This window comes from Talpa europaea (assembly GCF_964194135.1).
Source record: "Talpa europaea genome assembly, chromosome: 12".
Classification (NCBI taxonomy): Eukaryota; Metazoa; Chordata; class Mammalia; order Eulipotyphla; family Talpidae; genus Talpa; species Talpa europaea.
This window is the reverse complement of record NC_140079.1, coordinates 50,885,071-50,905,599: the sequence shown is the minus strand read 5'-3', so window position 1 is coordinate 50,905,599 and position 20,529 is coordinate 50,885,071. Positions and strand designations below refer to the sequence as shown.

Here is a 20,529-nt window from a genome sequence, read left to right as displayed (position 1 = left end):
CTAGAAACACCTTTCTTCCATGAATTTGTGAAATCTTTTATATCCTCTGAGTGAGTCTTGTATCTTTATATTTTTGCCTAAAGCAATGCCATTATAATTAAACGTATTCTTATCACTGGATCTCCATGAGTTATGCATTTCTCTTGGCTAAATCCACTTACCTTCCTATTAGATTTGTGTCCACTACAACTGATATGATTTGACCAGTAGAATAATATTATACTCTAGTCGTTTGCAAAATACAGTTTGGGCCTCTCTGGTAGTTTACCAGTATCTTCTAAGTAATTCTCCAGCTAGTTCTCATAAGAATTGTTATTTACAAGATGGCAGTAGAGATTTGCTAAGGTCATAAATAAGCTTCTTAATAAAATTTAAAACTTTTATTGCCATTTCATTAGAATGAACCCCATTCATGTTTAATTCTGGTGAGTGCATTCTTATCTGTTTTTAATAATGTCATGTTACATTCTGTCTGGCTCTCAATTTCTCACTCCTTGTATGAGTGGCTGGACTAGATGATCCTAATGGTATGTTCAAATTCTAAAATTATATGATGATTCTAAACTTTGAAAAGGAAAGTTCCTCTTTAAATTATTTTATTTTATTTTTATTTTTTAAAAAAGATTTATTTTATTTATACAAGAGCTAGGGTACAGGCCAGATGCGCAGGAGGGTGAGAGGATTCACCAGAGACATAGCGGGGAACAGAACAGGCAGACTGACGAAATACACTGCTGAGGGGAGTAACGGGAGACACAGGAAAGGTCTGCTCGCCATGTGGGTTGCTCCGAGGCCGGCGGGGATGGAACCAGCCCACTGCAAAGGCTGTGGACAGCTTCACAGCGCTGCGCTCAACTGCCTACACCACCAGGGAGGCCCTTTAAATTATTTTAAAATTAAGCCACCACACATGTACACACACATGTAAAACTGGTGAAATCAGACTAAGGTGGTTAGATTGCATCAGCTTCAGTCTCCTGTTGTGATATTATATTATATAGTTTTGTAAGATTCCCATTAGGTGAAATTGTATTATTTCTTTTTTTTTTTTAATTTTTTTTTAAGATTTATTTATTTATTTATACAAGCACTGGGTACAGTCAGAAGTGCGGGAGGGTAAGAGAATTCACCAGAGCCAGAGCGGGGAAGAGAACAGGCGGATGGGTGAAATACACTGCTGAGGGGAGCAGCGGGCGGCAGGAGAGGTCTGCACGCCATGTGGGACCCTCGCTGGCAACCGGGGATCGAACCGGCGCTGCAGAGGCTGCGGGCAGCTTCACAGCCCAGCGCCTAAATGCTGCGCCACCCAGGAGGCCCTGTATTATTTCTTACAAGAATATGTGAAGCTATAATTATCTCATTATAAAAAGGTTTAAAAAATTAAACCATGCAGTGTTTTAAAAAAAATAAAATTCATCCAAGTACATTTAGAATCTAATTGGCTTTGTTCAATAATTCATGAATTGGGTGAATCCCATCTAGCAAATAGAAGGGCTCTAAAAAGGGTTGTACAAAATAGAAGGTTTTTATATTCAGAGAGAGTGTGAAGAAAAAGGTCTTAGGCAAAGTCATCTTCACTTAGGGAAAGGTAAGAGGGTCTTATCATTCAGATGACCTCACTAGTGCTGACGAGGAAACTCCAAGTTCCACTTTTGGGGGTGGGGTGAGGTTGAAACTGCAGTTAGGCTAGGTAGGAAGTCTTGTTGGGATCTGGCATGAATGACTCCATTTTGGGCCTGTTTCTTTTTGTATTTTCAATAAGTGTTATAACAACAGGACATGGAAGTAAGGAGGTCTTGCTTGACCACACACCAGCTCAAACAAGTTCTTTAACTTTTCTGGAACTAATTTTCTTTGCCCACTTAAAGTGGGATTATTAATTCCTACCTGATGGATTGATTGTTGGCAGGATTATACAAGCCAGTGTGTTTAAGCATCTCTTGTACTTCATGCTCCTTGATAGCACTTAATAACTATCAATTGCTTTCCCATGTGCTCCTTCTCCTTTGTTCTATTGAAAAAAATTGAAGGCAAGTAACCTCACTGAAAACACAACACCCAACTGAAGTTGAAGTCAGTTTAAAGTATACATTAGAGAGATGCACCCCATAGCAATGCAGTGAGTAATACTGTTACATAACCCTCTCAAATCACCAGGCAGATCAGCTAACAATTTGGCACAGTTTAATGATAAAATAACATAACAAGGTTGTTTCCAAATCCAGCCCGAGTCAGGGAGGCCCGACAGGGCAGCCAGAGTCTAAATGCAGAGTGACTACCCAGGCCTTGGAGCTCTGGCATCTTGCTTGACTCAGACATGTAATAAATCTGTTTAAGTGGAAAAAAACAAAAGCAATTTCTCTCTGGCCAGCCCCCTGAATAACTGTCCCCAAGGGGCTAAAAGAAGCTTTCCTTTCCTTGCAAAATCCTTAATCATGTCTCACAAATATGAGTTTTCCATGCAGCTGCAACAGATGAGAAATAGGGAGAGACTAAGGAGAACAGACATGTCTTGTTGAATGAATGGCCAAGAGGGGTCTTCCACATGTCCCTTAGAATGTGGAGAGTTTCAGAACACAAGGGGATATAGTGATGGTTCCTGGGTGATATGGTGGCAGGAGAACTATGGGGACTACAATGATGAAAGAAAAAAATTAATTAATAAAAGAAAAAAGAAAAAAAAAAAACAAATCCTGGAGAGTTTCCAAGAACTCTGTTCTGGTGAGTTCTTATCAGTGAGTTTGCCAAACCCACCAAATTTTCAAACACCACCACATTGAAAGGGAGTTAGAGACAGAATTACAGCTTTTCATTGACTTTGGCAGCTTTGGGGGCACTGAGCTGATTACTGTAAATTGTAATTGAGTAGGGACAATGTTAAAACCTGTTCTTCAAAATCAAAGGAGAAGTAATGTTTAGATTAACAAGATTTTTATATGAAGAGTGTGTAGGGATTTTTACTTGACTACAAGAAAAGTTTAAGTCAGCAGCATGATGTGGTTATATTGAAAAGAGGTCAGAGACCAAAACAAGGAAAGCAATCTTTCTACTTTATATAATTTGTGCTTAGAATATCCGGTGTCTCGTATTCAGTGTAGGGGCCAAATTTAAGAAAAATTGATAAACTGGACTTGATCTCTAGGGAAGGAAGGTAAAGAAAGAGTCACATTTAAAGGATCCCAAAACTCTGTTGTTTAAACAATGGCTGAGTAAATATTCAGCTTTCCCTTGGAGATACCATATGGGAGAGGAGTAAACTTGTCTGTTTTGCTTGAAAAGGCAGAAATGGAATTAATGAGAGTGAGTTCATGAAAACAGATTCTGGCTCAAGAGAAGGAAAGTTTTTCAAATTATTAGAGCAGTTCGGTGATGGAAAGGACTATTTCATTAAATTGTGAGCTTCCTGTCACTTGGAAATATTCAAGCTAATGATGAATGCCTTTCTGGGATGCTGCACATTCCCAGGGTTGAAGGAGATCTTGGGGTAGCTGACCTTTACGGTCCCTTCCAACTTGCATAGTCTATGATTTAAGTAAGCGTGAATGCCAAGGCCAGTTATGACAGGCCAGATCCACATTTTCAGCTCTTGGCTCTGAGCCTGACCAGCTGTGTGACCTTCAGCTAAAAAATTAACCATTTTGTGCTCCAGTTTCCTCATCCATAAAATGAGAAAGTTGGATTTAATGATGTCAAGTCACTCCTCATCATATCTGTCTCCTTGACCATCCTCGTAATGACAGCCTGGTGGAAAAGTAGAGGTTGAGCTGATACTTGCTATTTTTTCTATATTGGCTGGCAGGGAGAAGATTCAAAGACCCCAACCCATTGTCAGTTCCTGGGCCAATGAAGTAAACTCTCAATTGCTTGTTGGAGGGAGAGGGGGTGGTTGTGATCCTGGGATTTGTTCCCATGAGATCTGTGGCAGGAAGTTGATCAAATAACTGATAATCTGGTTTCTCTCAAACACCTGTATGTTGCTGGCTGAGCTCAGCAAGCCCTTTGCAAACAACTTAGAAGAAATGAAGATCATATTACTATTGCAATATAGTTCTGTCTTTTACAAAGCAAACCTTTGTTCTTTATTTTCTTAATAATCTGGTAATTGCTGTTGAGCTTTGCTTATAATCATAAGAACAAATATTCATGAAGTGACTTACAATACAGTAGAAACTGTTCTGAATGTTTTATATAAATAAGTTTATTTAATCAATTTGTAAGCTGAAAATATAATGATGAATTGGTAGATTAAATACTTGTTCTCAGGCAAAGGAGTAGTTAAAATCCAGTTTTAGCCCTTCTTAATGGTAAAGAATACAGAATTCAAATCTGAGCCCTCTTTCTTTTAGACTTCATTGCTGATGTTTAATTATTGTAATTTCCTTTGTGATTCATTTGATTATTGATATTTTTCTTCTCCTTCTGTATCAAAGTGCCTCATCCTCCACTGATACTGCCTCTTCTATTCCTTCTTTGACATCTCTTTCACATATCATTGTCTCCAAATTCCATTTTTCTCAGTTATTTTTTCCAAAGGTCTTTGAAAATGTAACCAGCAGTAAGAGTGTCATTTGCTTTGATGTAGAGGTATGGACTGGATTCCAAATCTCTCTTCCTGTTACTTAGGTCAGCAGGGGAAAAAATAAGTAAACTTATGCTTTTTGTGGGGACATGAGGAATTTAAAACTTTATTCTCAGTCTCCTGGGTCTGGCAGAACTAACTCTATCCAAGTGGATGGAGTTTTCTTCCATCTCTTTGTTTCCTTAGGTTGGAAATGAAAACAGCTGTTAAAAATAAGAGCCTGTGAGTCAATCTTGAATCTCAATGTAGTAATTACAGTTTCCATCTCAGTCAGTAAAGTCCCTCCCAGAGTATTAAGCCTGTTAGGAGACTCCTCCTTGTTGTCACTTTATACCAGGACCTTAGATTTTGTTTTCCAAACCTCTAAGATTAAACAATAAAACATTTCCCAAACCAGAAAAAAAAGGCAGAAAATATCTTAAATTAAAATTCACATTTAAAACTTGAATTTTGAACATGTCCTTTTTCTGATTTAGATTTTGACTGAATCTGTATCTATCTTAGCAATGTCAGCTGAAGCTTCACATTTTTTAAAGTGGTGCTCTAGCTTCCAGGTACCTTCACTATACAGGATTTTACTCAAACTCTTGAAGAGGTTATGCCTTGAATTGTATTTTCTCTTTTCCACGTTTCTGTGGCTGATGATCTTGTAAGTCAATCTCAAGAGTCAACACACAACCTATTAATTGTTGTTTTTCTGTTACTTCTGCTTGATGCCCCATGTCAACCACTCAATCTTTTTTTTTTTTTTCAGATTTATTTATGCATACAAGAACTGGGGTTTAGGCCAGAGGTGTGGTGGGGAGGGGGGAGAGGATTCACCAGAGACAGAGTGGGAAGCAGAACAGGCGGACTGACTGAAATACACTGCTGAGGGGAGCAGCGGTCAAGTCAGGAGAGGTCTGCTGCACCATGTGGTAGCTCCCTGGCTGGGGATCAAACTTGTGCTTCAGTGGCTGCAGATAGCTTCATAGTACTGAGACTTAGCCCCTGGTGGCATAACCATTCAGTCTTTGACTGAACAATCCTGTTATCTTAAGTTCTGCTGTTTCCCCTATCAAACAGCTGCTAATGGTTTCCCTATAGATGCTGATCAAATTCCACTAGAATAGAGAGAACTTGAGTCCTACTGTGAAAGAAGGAGGAGGCAAGAGACTCAAACCTTTCCATCACTTCACTTTGCCCACTTCCTCTAAGACTTGATTTCTTTATTGTTAGATTCAATTACTCATTTTATTTGAGGGAAGAGGAGGATTGTGTGTGTTTTTTTTTTAATGAATCTAAAGGTTAGGAAGTTATAAAACATTTCTGTATTTACTTATTTCAAATAAAATTGTATTGATGTATCATTGGTTTACATTACTATATACATTTTGGGGGTACAGTTTTGATATGTGCATGTACCCACTGCACCCACTGCCAAAGTTAGATTATTTCTAAAATTCATTTATCTCCCAAGATTTCTGTAATTCTTTTATAGTTGTGTCCTCCAGGAGCTAGTTATATGAGTTGAAAATTGTCAGCTTGGGTTGCTATCACATAAACACCAAAGCCTGGGAATCTGAGATCAAGTCACTGGCAGATCTGGGGTCTGGAGTATTTGGGGGCAAGGTGGTGGGGACTGGGAAAAGCAGAGACAGAGAGATTGCTAACTCATACCTTTTCTAGAAGGGTGCTAATTCCATCATGAGTGTTCTGCTATGATATCCTCATTTCCTCTCAAAGGCTCCATCTTTCAGTATCATCACATTGAGGATTAGGGTTTCAGCATATGAATTTGGAGGTACAAACACTTAATGTATAGCAGAAAGGGAGAGACTTGCATGCACAGTGAGATTTGTCGACTTCTGGGGAGACCAGTTAGCCCTGTTACCTCAACCACACCTAAAATTCTACCTTTAGATATTCATTTCTTTTGATAGAATATTACCTTTCAGATATGATGTTTTTAAAAATCCAAAATGTTTGGAAGGCCAGGCCCATAAAATGAGTATGTGAGACAGTATCTTGTAGTGCTTAGAAGCAGGCCCTGGAGTTAGACTGCCTGAATGCACAGCTGTAGTAACTGCATGACTTTAGGCATTTAATTCATCTTTCCGTGCTTTTATTTCCTCATCTGTCAAGTGGGACTGATAAGTATACTCGCCTCAGAGGTTTTTGTGAGATTTCAGTAAAATGCATATAAGTTAGAAGAACAGGATCCCGCTAAATGTTAGTAATTATCATCTTTCATTTTCATAAATTAGTGTATTGTACTGATAGTTGCACAATCATCCTCCATTTACATAAATTAACATGTTCTATTGATAGCATTTTGACTAAAAGTAGCTATCAGGTCATGAAGAAAATGAAATATTGTTCTGGAAACTGGGAGGGGATGCCTTAGATACCCTGGTGCCTACAGGAGGCATTCACATAAAGGAGAAAGGGGAATGGAGGTGCTTCTAATGGACAGAATGAACCAGTTTGCATGGTGGCCAAGTAGCGTGATGGAGACTTAGCAATTTCTTTGCATTCAGCACTTGCTTAACTTTTCTGCATCCCTTGCAATATCCCCCTAATGCTAGGTTTCTGATCCATTACACTTGGGGAACCATGGAGAAATATCAGAAAAAGTGGTTTTTCTTTGCTCACTGCCCTTGCCTCTTTCTTTTAGATTACATGAAGCACATGACATTTGAAGCCCAAGCCTTTTTAGAAGCTGTGCAGTTCTTCCAGCAGGAGAAGGGGCATTATGGTTCGTGGGAAATGAACACTGGAGATGAAATCCAGGTAAGCTGGGACTCAGCGTTTTGGGACCTCTTCTCCATCTACATAGTAGGGGGTCAGGATCATAATAAACCATCAAAAAAAGTTGCTTGAATGGAAGATCAAAGTCCACTTCTCTTATTGTCTGGAAGCCCTGAGACACCTACTCTGAAGACCCCAGACCAGGCATTAAATAGGGCCCAAGCACTGCAGCTGCAATGGGAAGGGCTAATTCCACTTTCTCTGCACAAAAAATTATTCTTTTAAATGGCCTCATCCTTCCAGACTAGGAGCAAATGTGAGCAAGTGTGGCATCATGTGGGGTGGTGCTCTAGGCTCCCAGCCCAGGTTTAAATCTTGCCAAGTAATTTAACCTACTCTTTAGTCTCAGGTCACTGCTATAGGGGAAAGAAAAAAAAACACAAACAGGAATGACAATGTTTACCTTGCAGGGCAGTGAGAATTAAATGAGATGTTATTGGAAAGTATTTGGCAAACAGTTTTCTTTATCTAGTAGATGATTTATAAATGAAGTAGTTAATGAAAACAAAATTGGAAAGCATTAGCTAGATTTTAATACATTTAACACATTACCTTTGCTGGTTTTCTATCCTCCTGTGGTTGAGTATATTTCCCAATCTCATTGATTAAATGCCAGCCATGGGCTAAGCACTAGGGGCTTTTTTTTTTTTTTTTTAAATATTACTTGTTCTTTTTAAAAATTTTATTTTATTTATTTATGCATACAGGAACTGGGGTGTAGGCCAGAGATGCAGGAGGGGCAGTGAGAGGATTCACCAGAGACAGAGTAGGGAGCAGAGCAAGAGGATCGACTGAAATACACTGCTGAGGGGAGCAGTGGGTAAGACTGGAGAAGTCTGCTGCGCCATGTGGGTCAGCTCCCTGGCTGGGGATCAAACTTGTGCTGCAGTGGCTGCAGATAGCTTTGTAGAGCTGAGAGTTAACCCCTTACACCACCAGGGAGGCCCCACTAGGGTCATTTTAATAAGTCTCCAGGGAAACTGTTTCATGAGTGACCCTCTCTTCCATGATGGTTTCTAACAGTTGATTCCACCAGGAAGAGGAGGTAGGGTAGGGATTATTTACTAGAGGCACACAGTGTCCAAGAATGCTATTCTTTGGTTTTGCCCAGAGTGCTTCTTTTGGGGGACCAATAAAACTTGTTATAAGGAACAAAATTTAGAAGATGCCACATGAGGCCTTACCTTTCATGGTCATTGAATATTTAAGCCAAAAGCCTTTTCTCATGATGGTTCTTTATTATTTTACCTTATGACTCAGAATCTTCTTCCTCTTGTTACTATTTTTCTTTTGGTGGATTCTAAACTCATGTACTTTCCGTCCTGAGACTTATCCTGTACTTGAACTGATTCTTGATTTCTGAGATTTTGGGAAAGTACGTGCATTAATGAATATGAGAGGCAAAGGATTTACAGTACTTGTAGCTATAAGAAAAACAAAAGCACAAGAGGAGGCTGAATCATTTGAATAAATTGGCCTGTGATAGACCAAACACATTTCATAGACATACCAGTATTAAAAAACCTGCAAGTGGCACAGGCGGTTGAGCGCCATGCTGTGAAGCTGTCCAGCACCAGTTGGATCCTGGCCGGCCAGCGAGAATCCCACCTGCTGGGCAGACCTCTCATGTCTGGCCCGCTGCTCTCCTCAGCAGTGTATTTCGTCAGTCTGCCTGTTCTGTTCCCCGCTCTGTCTCTGGTGAATCCTCTCATCCTCCCGTGCACCTGGCCTGTACCTCAGTTCTTGTATGAATCAATCAATCAATCAATCTTTAAAAAAAATGCCTGCAAGAGATACTTCTTATGTTCAAATCTTAATTCTCTCTCTCTCACCAATCTTACAAGGTAAGTAGAACAGTTATTGTTCTTTCCATTTTGTAAATGAGAAAACTGAGGCAGGCACACATCAGTTAAGTGACTTTGTTCAGTTTTATTTGCTGAACAAGTATTTACTGAGCCTGGCACTATGCTGGGCAAGAGAAAATATCCCTGCCCTGTGAGGCTGCTGGTTTCAGGGTCACATGCTAAGTAGACAAATGGCAAAGGACATTACAGTTTGACTCCTGGTAGGGGAAGATTGATACCCACCATGAGAACATATGAAGTTACACATTTCTTTAGCTCCTTGAGTTTAACGATGCCATTTGCTTAATTTTTTTCTTCTATTTGGAACCTCAGCCAGCTCACATTCTTCATGATGCCCTCAAACGCTTCATAAATCCTTCCCGGGTGGGAAGGATTGAGGTTTTGATTAGTTTTTCATTGACTTGCTGCTTGACTTGCTGCTTGACTTTCATTGACTTGACTTTGCCTTCAGCTGACAGGCGCTAAGTGTCATCAGAGATACTAAATGACTAAATGACCCAGAGAGAGAACTAAATGACTTGACCTTGGCCATGGAAGTGAGACAGGACATACCTGGAAGCACACAGAGAACAGACAGAGCAGAAGTGTATGTGGGCACTGGGGTTATGCACATATGGATATCCTGAACACAAAGAGCACAGCCATAATAAAGTACAAATTATATATTGTAAAAAATGTCTTAAGTGGGAAATGCAACAAAAAGAAAAGCAGAGAAGAAATCTGTAAAAGTCAGTGTTGTGGGAAGAAGATCAAGGTGAGACTGGAGGCGCAGGGGGTGAAAGAATTCACCAGAAGACAGAGCAGAGAACAGAAAAGGGGAATTTATTAAAATACATGGCTAAGAGAAGCAGCAGGCGAGACAGAAGAGGTCTGCGTGTGAAGAATGATTTGGGGCTCCCTTTTATAACCTGTTTTTTGGGCTTTTCATGACTGGGCAGTTGGTTTGAGAGAGTTAGTGCTGGGATGTCGGGGCTTGAGTTTTGACCTTTGATACAAAATGTGTCTTGGCCCTGCTTCTGCATTCACGGTTAAAAACGGTTAAAAATGTTCAACATCACTTGTCATCAGGGAAATGCAAATCAAAACTACCATGAGATACCATCTTACACCAGTGAGAATGGCACATATTAAAAAAACTAGCAACAACAAATGTTGGCGAGGGTGTGGAGAAAAAGGAACTCTTCTGCACTGTTGGTGGGAGTGCAAACTGGTCCAACCACTGTGGAAAGCTGTGTGGAGATTTCTGGACCTACTAAACATAGAGCTTCCATATGACCCAGCAATTCCACTCCTAGGTATTTACCCAAAGGACACAGAAACATCAATTCCAAAGAACACCTGCACCCCTATGTTTATAGCAGCACTGTTTACAATAGCTAAGCTTTGGAAACAACCCAAATGCCCAAAAATAGATGACTGGATCAAGAAGATGTGGTACATATATACCATGGAATATTACTCAGCATTCAAAAAAGATAAACACATGCAATTTGCTGCAACATGGATGGCGCTGGAAGGGATCATGCTCAGCGAAATAAGCCAAAAAGAAAAAGAAAAATACCGGATGGTCTCACTCATAGCAGGAATCTAGAAAACTTAAATAAGGGACCAGGAAAATGAATAACTATAAGAAAGTGAAAATCAAAATCAACAAAAAACTATGAACCAGAGACACTTTTAGGGGGGCGGGGGCGGGAGGGGAGGGATTGGGGTCAGAATGGGGGGCTGCAATTGTATGGGGAATATAACAATAAAATTTATAAAAAAAAAAAATAAAAAAAATAAATCACAAAAAAAAAAAAAAAAAAACGGTTAAAAATGATCTGGTCTTAGGGCCTGGTCCCATAGCAACCTTATCAATTCCCTTTATCTAATCAGGCTTCCCAAACCTTCCTGCTGGGACAGAGATGGGGACTTAAATTTTAACATATTAAATGACACACAGACAGACAATCGGAGGTATTAGCAAATCAATACCTGATAGAAAACTTTGCTCTTCCAGGAATCTGAGTCTCTTTAATGAAATCACAGACTCATAAAGTGGGAGTGCTGGCTGGCCATTTCAGAATTATTTGTCCAGCACCCTCCAGGTGACTGAAACAATGTTCTGAAATGTTGACTGGAGCCACGAAACTGAACTGTGACAGAGATGCTTTTTTTGCATATGCCAGGCTCTCCTTGGAGGTGAAAGGAAATGGTCCCCAAAACTTTGCTGTGCAGAGTCTGGCAAGATTAGGTCCACTGTGACCTCATACATGGACCCGAAGCAGCACCCGCCCTAAGACTTGCAGACAAAAGAGGTCAGGAGCCCAAAGCAGCTACCAAATAGTTAAAGAAAATAGTACGGCATGACTGAGTTTGAGACTGTGACTTATTGTGGTTAAAGCCTAGCTTTATTTGCATTTTTTCTTCATGGCTGCTGAGAATTTAATCACAACATTGTCTTAATCCACTCGACCCTAAGGACCTGCATTCAGAAGACTTTCAGCATCATTACATTATTATCTTCATAGTAATGACTCACACAGTGAGGATGGCAGGCCCTCTGGGTGATGATTATTTTAGGCAAGTGTCCAGGCAAAGCAAATACCTTGGAATAAGTTGCCTGACAGTCTATTAAAGTGAAGATATTTGTATACCAGTAAAAACATGAATAAGTTTCACTTGTCAATACAAATGTATCAAATGAGGTCAGGAGGGAAAGAAAGTGTTTTGCACAATGTATTTACAGTTATTTGGTCTATTTATTCTGTGCCTTTAAGTGAGCCAGATGGGCCAAGAGCAGCTCATAATTCCCACAGAACAGGGTGGTCTCAAGACAAGAAAACTATCCATTTTTTTTTAGGCCATGTCCATATGTTCCAGCACTGCCTTTTGTCTAATGACCTTGAATGCAGTCCCTTTAAGTGGATTCTTTCACGCATGGCCACTTGGCAATACCCCGTTTTAGGTCTCATGGAAAAACTCAACAGATCCTGTGCTGGGGAGAGAAGGTTGGGGAACCCCTTTTTTATGATGATTTATTTATTACTTTAGCTTCATTCTCTGGCAATTTAATCACTAGGGCTTTCAACTCTGCTCTTGGAGAGCTCACCAAGGTAGGAAATCCCTGGGCAGGTTAGCCTTTGCACAGGTCAGGGTGGGGGTGGGGCTGAAGCTTAGAGGAAGAGGGCGATGTTGTTGGGTACCAGTTGGGCATCTGTACTCAGAGACTCTGCTTGCTGTGGGGCTATTCCCTGAGTCCCCACCCTTGCAACCCACACCCTCTCCATTTTTCTCCAGTCATATTTTCCTCCCAATTCCTGAAGTTGTAAAACAGAACCAAATTTCTTGGACCATTTGTATGGAAAAGACTCAAAGCGATAAGCCCCCACCTGAATGGAACATTCTTTCTCTTTGACCTTGGTATAACAGTTTCATCTTTCCAACCCCCTTGCATGACTGCGTTCAGGGTGAAAGTAGTCTCTGCAAAAGAGACTACAATTATTAGCATCCTGGAGTTTAACACTTTCAATTAAGGTAACATTTCTCCTTGATTTTAAGTTCTGGAGTCTATCTCCTTACCCTCTTCGGTACCCCCCCCCCCCATGCTTGTTACACTCTTAGGCAAGTATGTTCCTAAGAGAACTTACTCCCCTGAGCATGATGAGGCTCAGTGGCTTAGTAATTACCTACTTGAATCTAAGTGTTGGACCTGCTCATTTCCATGGAGTTTGCACATGTCAAGTTCACCTTAAACGCCTTCAAAATGCTAGCACACTGCTTGGCTGCCCTCCCCCCAGAGAATGGTTAAGAAAAGTAAAAAAAAAAAAAAAAATCCTTACCCATGAATTACCAAAACTAGAGGAGATTCCATCCCCATAATAATTTTTGTCACACCCCGAGTTCCACCTCCCAGATGGCAGGAGCCCCACTCCCTGCACACAGCGCAGGTGGCCTTTCTCCCAGGAACCCACAGGCACAGAGGCTGGCTGGCTCTCCCACCCACTTGCACCCTGGAGTTGTTCCTGTTCAGCTCAGCTAAAGTGTTGCACCAGCCCTAGGGAAAGGCAAAATCTAGTTAACTCATGAATATTTTCACTAGCCAAGGTTGACCAGTGACCTCAGAGAAAAGCGTTCTTAATTCCCAAAGCTTAATATGAATTTTTACAAGGTCAATTATTTTGGACAAATATTACTTAATTGCAGAAAACGGAGGTCAAATGATTCTCTACTTTTCTGCATGCCTCCATTCCCAAAATGACTCTTGTTCTTTTGTAAATCTTGGTCTGTAGCCTGAAACTGAATGCGGAACTGTGAACCCCAGAAAATTTATAGTAAAAGTGAATCTGAACAAAGCTGCCCTAGTTGGAGCATGGGGGAGGGGAGGAGAGGCCAGAATTTTGTGGAGGAACTTAACGAGCTGCAGACGTATAGAACACTGCTCATATTCAAGAGAAACTTTTAATTAGGCCAAGCAAAATTTCAGGAGAGATTTGGGAATGATCCTTTTTCAAACACTCTGAAAACTTTAGTTCACCCCTCCTCCCATATTCTGCTCATCCCACACAGGTCCAGTTGTTCCAAAGTATTTGTTACTCCCTTTTTTTTCTAAATTTAAAGAGGTGAAGATGGGGTTTGGGGACAGTGGGGAGATACCTAGATCCTGGGGGAGTGAGAGGAGTGAGGGACACAAACAAGGACTCTAGTCACCAAAACCAAGCCTGACTCCTTCACAGTGTGGCAGAGAACGCCCTTACCCACAGTTGAAATCTCCTATAATTCTCTTATCCCAAAGGCACTAGGTTCTTCTAGTTTGAATAAGAGAAATTTGACTTTGAGTGAAAACATGTCAGCAGATGTTACTGTTCCTTGCAGATCTTTTTTTTTCCTTTTTTATTTAAGATTTCTTTATTTCTTTATTCATTTATTTATACAAAAACAGGGGTACAGGCCAGGTGCACGGTGGGGTGAGACAATTCACCAGAGACAGAGCTGGGAATAGAACAGGCTTACTGATGAAATACACTGCTGAGGGGAGCAGCGGGCGAGACAGGAGAGGTCTGCTGCACCTTGTGGGACCCTCGCTGGCCGGCCGGCCATCGAACTGGTACTGTAGACACTGCGGACAGCTTCACAGCATGGCACTCAACTGCCTGTGCCACCAGGGGAGGCCCTCTTTTTTTTTCTTTAAAGATTTATTTATTTTTATACAAGAACTGGGGTATAGGTCAGAGGCACGGGAAGGTGAGAGGCTTCACCAGAGACAGAGAGGGGAATAGAGCAGGCAGATGGACCGAAATACACTGGTGAGGGGAGCAGCAGGCGAGACAGGAGAGGTCTGCTGTGCCATGTGGGTAGCTCCCTGGCCAGTCAAGAATTGAACCCATGCCTCAGAGGCTGCGAACAGCTTCACAGTGCTGCGCTCAACCCACTGCACCCCTGGGGAGGCCCATCCTTGCAGATCTTTAAGAACACCTACTCTAAGTTTGTCATAGTTGGATTTTCTGTGGCCTCAGGCCAGGGTGAAACTATTAACCTAGCAGATTTCATGGGGCCTGGGACAGCCTGAGGTAGCCAGGAGAGGCCACTCCCCCAGAACCCCTTCAACTGGCCTGACCTCAGCCATCACCATCTCAGGCCAGCCAACCTCGACCTCTGTTCTGCTTGCAGATCCTGAGTAGCCTGGTCATGGAGGAACTCCTGCCAACCCTCCAGACAGACCTGCTGCCCAAAATGAAGGGAAAGAAGAATGACAGGAAGAGGGCCTGGTTCAGTGTGAGTGGTGATTTTGCCTTGCAACCCTGCCACTCGAAACGAAAATTCCCTTCTCTTTATAGGGCAGTGTTGTGTTTAAGTAATTCCTTCCCTGGGTGGAGAACTGCCAACCATTGAGTCTGTTCATTCTCACTTACACGATAACTAATCCAAACAGACTCCAACTTTGAAAGAAAAATTGGAAATATGTACATTTTGTTTGTGCAGTAAGATTCTGCGATTAACCTGCTCCCTCTGTGTGACGCTGGTGAACCCTTACCTGGGACAAAGCTCTCAGCTACGTGTTGTGTGTTGCAGCTCCTGGAGGAGGCCTACAACATGGTCCATCATCAGGTTTCAGAAGGATTAAGTGCCTTGAAGGAGGAATGCAGAGCTCTGACAAAGGGCCTGGAAGGAACTGTTCGTTCAGACATGGATCAGATTGTGAACTCAAAGAACTTTTTAATTGGAAAAATCAAAGGTCAGTGGAGATAATCCATATCCTTACTAACAAAATAAACTGTACTGTAGTGGCTCTACCACGTAGTTGGTTTTGTGGTTTCAGAGAATTAAACTAAGGGAATTGGGAAGAGGCAATAACAATTGTAATAGGAGCCTGCTAGAGGCACTACTGAGGACCTGGACCTTCCCATGGAAATGTCAATGACACAAGGTGGAGGAATTAACGTGTCACAAAACCATACTCAACATGACAGTGTCTCTGCATCCTTGAAAACAGTAGAGCATCCACGCCTGGGATGTAAAATGCATCCAGTCCATAGGAGAGACCCATAGCCCACAGTTCAGGAGCCCCTGTGGCTCCCAGGGCATCAGGCAACAGTGTCCTCCTAGGGAAGAGGGGAACTGAATGTTAATGAACTCTTCAAGAATTCAAATTGAATAAATTGTGGTTTTACAAGTCAAACTATACGTATGTTGTGATAGTAAATAGGTGGGTCTCCAGGATTTTCTTTTTTATATTAGGAATTTTCTTTTTTATATGTTCATAGGGGCCAGCAGGGGAAAACTTGGAGAGGGGAGAGATTCCGCTGATCTAATTCTCAGAGGTTTGCTGGTTTCCATTCTGGCACTTGCAACACAGGGTTCACGGGACTGGTCTGGCCAGGCTATTTGAGGTTGCCGTGACTGTTAAATGATGCTGTGGGGTGATGTCCAGCCCTGGCCTTAATCCAGGGCCTCCGAATGCAATTTTGCTCCAAGTCCCATTTTTCTGGTTCTTTCCTACTGCAGCGATGGTGGCCCAGCCAGCAGACAAAATCTGTGCCGAGAATGTGCAGCCATTCCTGACGTCCATTCTGGAGGAGCTCATGGGACCGGTGAGCTCCGGGTTCAGTGAAGTACGCTCACTCTTTGAAAAAGAAGTGGATGAACTTAGCCAGAACTTTCAAGCCACCAAAGACAATATCCAGCTAAAGGAGGTAGGCTGCGAAGCCAAGATGCTGAGTGAGGACATTCTCCCAGGGCTGGCTTTTCCATAAGGATGCGTCTGCTTTTCTCCCTCCCTCCCTTCCTGCTCACTTGAACAAGCAGGCTATTTAATTTTGCCACTTGAAAACCATTAATATTGGAAATCAGGTGAATGAATGAAAGAAAAGCCAGATGAATATATATATATATATATATATATATATATATGCATAAAGTCCAAATGAATCACCATCACCCATACCCACCCAACCTAGTCCACCCCCAACTCTGAGGCCACCTCTACGTCCAACTCCCTGAAATAACTAAATACTTTAATATTAATATGTTTTCACATACTCTTTCCTTATTCACGCCAATATATTAGCATATATCTTCATTTATGCATAATTTGCTTGTTTTCAAAAAATACAGATTCAGGGGCCTCCCTGGTGGTGCAGGTGGTTGAGCACAGCGCTGTGAAGCTGTCCACAGCCTCTGCAGTGCAGTTGGATCCCCGCCAACCACAGAGATACCCATATGGCAGGGCAGACCTCTCCTTTCTTGTGCGCTGCTCCCCTCAGCAGTGTATTTCAGTCCGTCTTTCTGTTCTGTTCTCCGCTCTGTCTCGGGTGAATCCTCTCACCCTCCTGCACATCTGGCCTGTACCCCGGTTCTTGTATAAAAATAAATAAATCGTAAAAAAAAATACAGACTCATGATAAAGACCAACGTTTCTCAAAGCATGGTCTCTGAACCAGATTGTCATCAATACCTTGTGGTTCAAAGAAGATTCTCAGGCCCCACCATGATCTTATGAATCCAAAATTCTGATTTGATAAGACCTCCATAAGTATGATTTGATAAGTATGATTTGATAAGACCTCATAAGTATGATTTGATAAGACCTCCAGAGAATTTCATGCTCCTTAGACTTCAAGAGTCACTGACAAATACTGCCCAGTGGTTTGGCCTTGCGCTTGATATATTATGATGGACATCCCCAGAAATCAGTGCATGAAAACAAATGCCTCTGTTTCTTTTCCTTTCTTATTACTTTATATTTACACATACGTGCCATTGCACCAAAACAAGATCATTTTGCAAATATTTTGGCAGTTTATTTATTTTCTTGGATCATTGTTCATATTTATAAACAATCTTTGATTTCTCCTCTCAGGTGTTGTCCCATAGTTTTCCCACCACCACAGCACTCTGCTTCATCACCACGGTCCCTTGTGCTCTTCCCTCTCCTGTTTTGACTCCCCCCTTCCCCTTCCCCTGCTGTATGCCTCTGCTTGATATTTTTTTCTTTTTCTTGAAGTTTTGTTTTGAGAGACTCCAGTTTTTTAATTAATTAATTTATGTATACAAGAACCGGGATACAGGCCAGATACGCGGGAGGGTGAGAGGATTCACCAGAGACAGAGTGGGGAAGAGAACAGGCAGACTGATGAAACACACTGCTGAGGGGAGCAGCGGGCGAGACAGGAGAGGTCTGCAACGCCATGTGGGACCCTTGCCGGCCGGCAGGGATTGAACCGGCTCTGCAGAGGCTGCAGACAGCTTCACAGTGTGGTGCTCAGCCACCCACTCCACCAGGGGAGGCCCTGAGAGACCCCAGTTTTTAAAACCGGATACCTTTCCCAGGTTAGGCCTCTACTTATCACCCTCCTGAAAATCCACTAGCACTGCAGAGAGCCAAGAGTAGAGGGGAGCTCTGTGGATCCTGTCTGAGCCTGAGAGAACTGTAGGCATTCTGACTTCACTCCCAGAGTCCAGGAGTCCAGGAGGAATTTGAATCTCCTCACCATGATACTTTTGGGGAAAGGATGCCACTCACAAAAGAAGGTTTGGGAGGCTCCTGGGCCCTGTAACAATTCCATGCGCCCAGGAGCCTAGCATTCCTGAGCTCTAAACTTGGGAGCTCGGAGACCACCAAGAGCTTACAAAGACTGCAACCCCTTGGATGCACCCCTGACTTCTCCCGTTGTCCAGTTAGTTCTACCAGTTCTGCTCTGTCCGAGCAATAGAGGCACCCAGGGACCCACTGAAGGAAGAAAATCAGATAATGGAAGTTTCAGGATCTGAGAAGTGAGAGCTAGTAACAAACATTTGATTGTTCAGCATCTATGCAATGTGTAATAATATTGAATGTACCATGTAAATGTCTGATATGTACCATGTAAATGTCTGAAGGTGCTTAATTTTTTTCCATCGCCAAAATGCAGCATCTAGACCAGCTTAAGAATCTTCCACTGGATTCCGCGAAGATGGAACCTGGTTATATCAAAGTCGACCAGCTCCAAGAACGCTTGCAGGATCTCAGGAGCCGCTTCAGATTCCCCCACGTGGACTTGGTGGCCCAGAGGACACAGAACTACATGCAAGAGGTGGGAACAGCAGGGGTGTATGAGGACAGGAGGAAGCGGGGGACAGTGAGAGATGGGTGTTGGGGCAGCCCAAGAATGAGGCCTATATTTTTTTTTTTTATCATCATGTCGAGTGAGGATAAATCTTGTCCTTCCAGCTGGCTTCCTCTTTTTTCCACGTTGATGAACATCACAGAGAAGAAATATCTCAGGGAGTTAAAGTGACATTAATGGATAATCACTTGGTTTGTCACATCAGTGCTTTTAATTTGGGCTGTACATTAGAATCATCTGGGGAGTGTTTGAGAAATACTTATGCCTCAGCCCCACTCCCTTGATTCTGATTTTTCAAAATAATTTTACCAAGACTTCTCCACTCCCATTCTCACTGCTTCTAAAGTGCAGCCAGAATTGTGTACCGCCAGCTTCAATGAATTTCCCAACCTACTTAAGAGTAGATCAGTCAGTCAGTCAGTCAGTCATATCTTCCGGTTTGGATTTCTTGAGCCTACATTGTAGGTGTGTTCTTTCCCCCTGTGGAACTTTTCCTCCAGCAACAGGAAGGAGTAGCTACTGTCTCCACATGACAGTGCTTTCTCAATGAAGAAAGGGTGTGAGCCCTGTTGCTGAAGAGCAGGATTCTATTATGCAGATCTGCTGGGGACCTTGCTGTGGGCTGGGCTCTGTGCAGCTCCCACTTCAGGGAGATGATGGGGAGACAGAGTCTTAAATCAGCTCACAATAGTGTTTGGGGCACTGAGGAAAGGCCTGCTGGAGACTTGCAGTCTCAGGCTTGGGGGAAGAAAGGAATATTTTCTTTCTTAAAATGTATAGGCAGGGTTAAGTGATACATCTTATTATCTAATATCTGAGTTGCGAAGCATTAAAAACTGACAAGGGGGCCTCCCCGGTGGCGCAGCGGTTGAGCGCTGGGTTGCGAAGCTGCCCGCAGCCTCTGCAGCGCAGGTTTGATCCCCGGCTGCTCCCCGGCCACCGGAGGAGGGTCCCACATGGCGCGCAGACCTCTCCTGCCGCCCGCTGCTCCCCTCAGCAGTGTACTTCGGTCCTTCTGCCTGCTCTGCTCCCCGCTCTGGCTCTGGTGAATTCTCTCACCCTCCCACGCTTCTGACTGTACCCAATGCTTATATAAATAAATAAATAAATAAATAAATAAATAAATCTTTAAAAAAAACTGACAAGGAACAAAATTAGGCAACAGTTAACAGAAACCCTTTTGATAATGGTGGTCCCTGGTGAAACTCATATCAAGAGAGGAGAATAAGAAATCTGATGTTAAAAAATATCTGGCCCCTTCCATTTCCATTCCCTCACCTCAGAGGTATCAGCAGGGTCTCCTAAGGCCCTGAGACTGTCTGCCTCCCACCCAGTCTGGTCCCCAAATAAGAGGAGTATGGTGAGAGTGGAAAGAGGAGAGAGTTTGCTGCAGAGTGGTTTACCTTCACTAAAAGGGGTGGTAAAGCAGCCAAAAAATAACTGGAGAAGGTTCTTACCTCAGCTCCCTAAGCCTTGGCTGCAGGTACCAGAGAATGAAGGAAGAGCAGGACCACCGTGGGGCTAATGGGATTTGCAGCTCTGAGTCTGTGTTTTCAGTTCAGGTTGGAAGGAGAAGTGATATGAAGAAAAGACACAAACATGCACATACCCCTCCATCCACAGGTGTGCATGCGCGTATCCTAGCCTCTGGCTGATCCCACGGCTGCATCTCCTCATTTCACACACAGACCAGGCAGTGGGATGAAGA

At 42.5% G+C, this 20,529-nt stretch overlaps 1 protein-coding gene across 1 annotated transcript in view; it reads left to right on the top strand.

Moving 5' to 3' along the window:
• NIBAN1 (niban apoptosis regulator 1) overlaps positions 1 to 20,529 on the top strand; it is a gene marked incomplete at its 3' end in the record, with an annotated part of 150,681 nt that overhangs the window by 116,720 nt on the left and 13,432 nt on the right. Inside the window, exons 6-10 of the mRNA XM_084250048.1 lie at positions 7,236 to 7,351; positions 14,887 to 14,991; positions 15,289 to 15,451; positions 16,222 to 16,409; positions 18,627 to 18,788. Coding sequence (XP_084106174.1) covers positions 7,236 to 7,351; positions 14,887 to 14,991; positions 15,289 to 15,451; positions 16,222 to 16,409; positions 18,627 to 18,788 — 734 coding nt within the window. The remainder of the gene's footprint in view (positions 1 to 7,235; positions 7,352 to 14,886; positions 14,992 to 15,288; positions 15,452 to 16,221; positions 16,410 to 18,626; positions 18,789 to 20,529) is intronic.